The sequence below is a fragment of the Branchiostoma floridae genome, chromosome 4 (assembly GCF_000003815.2).
Source record: "Branchiostoma floridae strain S238N-H82 chromosome 4, Bfl_VNyyK, whole genome shotgun sequence".
Lineage (NCBI taxonomy): Eukaryota > Metazoa > Chordata > Leptocardii > Amphioxiformes > Branchiostomatidae > Branchiostoma > Branchiostoma floridae.
The window spans coordinates 378,901-384,164 of record NC_049982.1 but is presented as its reverse complement, the minus strand read 5'-3'; the positions used below and the strand labels follow the sequence as shown (position 1 = coordinate 384,164).

At 38.4% G+C, this 5,264-nt stretch overlaps 1 protein-coding gene across 1 annotated transcript in view; it reads right to left on the bottom strand.

Moving 5' to 3' along the window:
- The window catches only part of LOC118414621, a 17,160-nt gene extending 11,995 nt beyond the window's left edge, over window positions 1-5,165 (bottom strand). The window contains exons 1-8 of the mRNA XM_035818795.1: window positions 5,032-5,165; window positions 4,700-4,779; window positions 4,154-4,238; window positions 3,319-3,405; window positions 2,889-2,983; window positions 1,793-2,000; window positions 723-869; window positions 125-329 (exon numbers count right to left, since the gene is read on the bottom strand). Coding sequence (XP_035674688.1) covers window positions 125-329; window positions 723-869; window positions 1,793-2,000; window positions 2,889-2,983; window positions 3,319-3,384 — 721 coding nt within the window. The 5' untranslated portion in view covers window positions 3,385-3,405; window positions 4,154-4,238; window positions 4,700-4,779; window positions 5,032-5,165. The remainder of the gene's footprint in view (window positions 1-124; window positions 330-722; window positions 870-1,792; window positions 2,001-2,888; window positions 2,984-3,318; window positions 3,406-4,153; window positions 4,239-4,699; window positions 4,780-5,031) is intronic.
- Between the last annotated feature and the right edge of the window lie 99 nt (window positions 5,166-5,264).

The window sequence follows — 5,264 nt, the reverse complement described above, 5'->3', positions numbered from 1 at the left end:
CCGTAGAGAGCCTGCACTAACTACGGTATAAGGCCGAGCCAGCAGTAGACTGGATTCCAGGTTATTGATCTAGGGTTAAACAAAATTAGAAGGTGTTTTACAAAGCAATCATAGAAAATCTTACCGTTACATTCTGGGTGACAGTCTTCCACACATCTGCCATCCACCATGGTAGTTCCCCCTGTACATTCCATTTGTCCTGTGGCGCCTCCCTCAATGACCCTGGCGTCCATGATCTCTATGTCTTTTTCCCCGCTTCCAAAGGAGTAGAACAGAATACCCAATGGCTCACTATTATCACTGTAGATCATGTATATCAAGCCCTTTTCCTATTGACAAAAACGTGAGACATCATGATGTTGTACAATTTTAGAAATTAAAGGGAAGTCCATTACGTGTAATGAATTACAAAAGAGTTCAACTTGGTTTAAAATTAAAACAGTGCCACTCCTTTGTACATAGGCTTTTCAATTCTACTAATACCATTATACAGTCCGTACTTAGGTCCGACTCTTTTTACAAGAACTCATTTTTCACCAATCTCTGGCGCCGCCTCTACACATAGCCATAACATTTTCAGTTTGTCTTAAAATGTTGTACATATTCTTTGTTTTTCATGTTCGTCCCTACGTCATATGGGCCAGTGAGAGCCTGAAATAAAGAAATAATAAAATGACATTGATGTTAGATTCTAAATACTTATCTATATGCAGTTTACTTACTGAATTATCTGAGCCGATGCCATATCTAATGTCCGTTCGTTGTTCTTCCATGTTTTCTTCAATGCAAATGAAGTATGGCCGAAACAGTTTCCGATCTCCAAGACTTCTAGCGTTTTTCGCTCCCTCGTATTTAACCAGTTTCATTCCCTGTAAAATATGGATACATTTGCAAATAACATGGACATAACGTTAGAAAATTTGATATATTTTAGCGCAACCATCATACTATGAGAAATGGTTAAACACAGCATTTGTTTATAGTTGTTGCTGGTGATCAAAATATCAATAAAATGCATAAATTGTGATTAAGAAAGAAAGAAAGAAAGAAAGAAAGAAAGAAAGAAAGAAAGAAAGAAAGAAAGAAAGAAAGAAAGAAAGAAAGAAAGAAAGAAAGAAAGAAAGAAAGAAAGAAAGAAAGAAAGAAAGAAAGAAAAAGAAAGAAAGAAAGAAAGAAATGAACGTTGGTATGTGATTAAGAGCATGCTTAATAACATTTCAATGCATACAATAAGCGCGCTCATCAATTTTCACCTGATTTCAGAAAAAAAATCTCGTTCGCGGATGGTCAACATGATGTGAAAGTGCCAAAATTCTAAAATTTACAGCCTATTGATTGTCCTTGTAGAAGCAACACCAGGTAAGTAACTTTAATTACCCTAATAACGCCAAATAAATATACGGATGAATTTTAGGAGATCTACTAGTGCAGCAACTAAACATATGATGGTATGCACAATCCAGACACTCATGTGCGCAATACATTTTAAAGGCTTTGATAATAAAGCATTCCAGATCAACAAAGTTCATTTAGACTCTAACACGTGGTCAAATTTTACTCAAAATCACTAAGACACTCATGTGCGCAATACATTTTAAAGGCTTTGATAATAAAGCATTCCAGATCAACAAAGTTCAAAGTTTTTAGACCCTCAGACGTGGTCAAATTTTACTCAAAATCACTAAGGTCTAGCCGAATTCGAACCTTATCCGACGATGTTCGAACTGTCGTAATCCAAATCTATAAACAAGGCTTGAGAAAAAAATCAACCCGTTTAAAGTCACTGTGTTACCTTGTAGAGCGCAACACCTTGGAAACTGATCTGGAGATGGTACCAGGTGGTCTTGTCCCTCGGGATGGCGGAAAAGACAACAAAAATGTCTCCTGCAGACGCCGCAACAAAGTACAGACACTTTCCGCCCACCTCTGCAGGTTTGATCTGGTAGGAGTTGGACCACTTCACCTCGCAGGGCGCTTCCATGATACTCGCTAAAGCCGAACTGATTCATAGAATACAACAACATTATTCACCAAGTTTCATAGGCATGACACATACAGATGAATATCTACACATTCACACACACACAGGCAGATATATAGCTAGCTGACATAAAGAAAAAGCTTACGAAGACAAAGAAGAATTTCCTACGCGACAATTGTGACAGGTTAATGTATGGCAATTTGTATATCTCCATATGAGTTGAACTATGTATTGTTGCTAATATCCAACAAGTAATATAATACAGTAGAATCCGCTTATTTGTATAGCCCATTTGTCAGTACATTTTATCCAATAGTCTCAAGTATCCAACAGTCCGAAGTTGGGCCACTAACACCCCAAGGGGGGGGGGGGGTAAACATAGAATTCCAAGACACAAACCCCACACACGCGATACGGAACCTCATATACCAAACTTTTTAACCAGACATTTGTTCATCTAGAGCAGTATCCTAAATCGCGATACCGCAGTACAGTAATGCTTTTCTTTTTTACGCTGCGCACGTGCGCAGCGTTGGGAACTCTGCCTTTTCAATCGCGCATCGATAAGTACTCATTCACATAATTGCAAATCAAAAACATCTTTATTGTCAGCAGCTTATACCCCCCCCCCCCCACTTTCCACAAGGATGGCGCTCTCACCGTGCTCTCTCTGCGACATATTTGACAAATTGCTCAACGGATTCTAGAGAAAATAAAGGAATCTTTTTCAACTTTGTATGTTTTGTTGTCTTCTCAGTCACACTTTTACACTTTGTATGATATACCCGGTATGAAAGCGAAGGTTACACATAGCCAATTTAGGTCGAATTAAGAGCGCAGCGCGATCGCCGTCTAGTGGAAAGGGGGCCTTACCAACGTGTTGCAGTATATTGCACTTAAAACCTACCTGCTGCTCTGGGAGTGCTCCAATGGACTGACGTACTCGACTCTGGCCACAATTGAGTTCACGGTGTTGGGACGCAAAGAATATCTGCCTAACTCCTGTGTAGTTAAAATTCAAAAGATAAAAACAAACCCATTTTTTAACGCATGACGATCAGTTAAACTACATATTAAAGAAAAAAAATTAAATTATAACTGTTGACACATACTCTAATCATAGACTTCTACACATTCAACTTTACAATCGATATTCATTACACGACTCGCAATGTTGGTGCAAACTTTGCAAAGCATTCTTTACATCTTATCTTAATGCAGGTCGGCTATGATAATTCTATACATTTGTCAATACTACACAAATAGGAATTACCAGCAAAAACGAAAAGACAAGATGACTAGACAATTAACTTAGTATTAACTGAAGGAGTAGTTACCTTTATGGTAGCTTTATAATCGTCTTCTGTGACGACCATCTTGCCATTGCTTTCATCGTACGTCATTACAAAACCATAGCAGGAGACCTGAGTAAAGAAAAGATTTTTAGTATCCTACTTTAGCCACCATTTCCTTTCTTCAATAACTATTGTGCCAAGCAGTGACGATGTGCATTAAAAAGGGACAAAGCATTACCTTGAAGTTAAGATATGTGTACACAGTACGTGGCTATCTTGATAGATAAAAAAATGTATAACTTTATGTACTGTAAAACTATTTGAGTTCGGATACATAATGTTGGTACATAAGTCACAAAATATCGATGCAAATGTATAAGGCATTAAAATGAAGATACAGAAATACAAAGCACAATAGGAATGTATGCTGAACATTCATTGTGGGGTAATTTTGTTTTGATGCATATGGTTAAGACATGTGAACACCATATCTTATCAATTAGGACTGATATGCATACATTCTAAAAATAACACTATTCATACTGTGTTTTTTTTCCGTAAATCTTGGACAGGGGGGTGTTGGACTCCAGTAACTCTAAAGGACTAATTATGATTCGCATATTAAAGGGAATGTTGTTGACGTAGATAATAGGTGATGTATGAATTTTTTTCACTCAGCTGTGTTATTACGTCATTGTTGCGTCATAAATGTAATTGAGTAGCTGAATCCACGAAAAGTTGGTATTCACAGAAAATGCCGTTCATTGACGTTTTGTTATGAAGAAATAACAGATAGTTAGGTCTAATCCCCTTTAAATTTCCCTAAAAAATTATCTAAGAAAGATAACTCGTAATAAAATAAAGGTAAAATAGCTACCTTCTTGTTATCAGTGTTACCACTCCCGCCGTTTAAATAGCTGTCGTATACGTGAAGCGTGTCTTCAGGAGCATGGCAGTTCCACCTGTGGTAAGACGTGACAACGTTCGTCAGCAGGACATGCAGTAGCCTGGGTACCATACCATCGAGGCGCTCGGCGGTGTAAGGGTGGCCGCCCGTACAGTTCATTGGTACAGGCCGGGGGAGTTCTTACGGGGTTAGATTAATTTAGTCGCGCTGGCGGCGTAAACTCCAAAGGCCGGCTACAAGCTCTATCGGCGAAATCTCAAAGGGCAGCTAATCAGACAGGCTGACAGAAGCAGGTCGGTGCTTAGCACTGGGCCAGGTAAAGCACCCCAAAGCCGACCAGCAGAGAATGGTACCCAGGCTAGACATGCAGTTGTAGCTCAATTTAACGTCCCATCGAAGCTAGGTCCTGATCAAAGCTCGCTAGTTACTAACATTCTTGAAGTGTAGAAAGTCATTAAAAGTGTCTTTCACAAGATCCCACAATACTTTCGTAATTGTAATTGTTCAAAACAATACCTTCCGTCCGAATAAACGACCAAGGCTTCAGAACTCCTCCTTATCTTGTAGTTAACATCCCTTTTAAGGTCGAAGAATATCTGAAATTAAGACGTAAAAAATCATAAACTTGAGAACTGTTTACAAAATAAAATCAATAGTCAGTTATAATGTCATGTACATTGTATTTGTGATAACATTCTAAAGCCTAAAAACTTGTTTGATATAAGGATAACTATTGTATTGAACGTACAATCAGGTGAAAATTCATATGGCAATAGTAAAGCCCAGTATCTATAGCTAACATTTAACAAGCCATCATTCTAAGATGTATGTTTAGCATGTTTTCAAACCTTATATGTATCTCCATTGATCAAATCAAGCCACGAGGGGTGTGAAACTCCAGAGTCTCCTCCCTTCACAGAAAGGAGGTCAGTCTGACATCCGGGTTTCCCACCACTCAGATGGAAGTCAGTCGTGGGGATTGGACCCTGTAAAGGTAGCAAAAATCATGAAGCATTAACACTGTTTTTGTCTGTTTGTTTGTTTGTTTGTTTATTGAGTTCGCACACAAGTATTACATTAA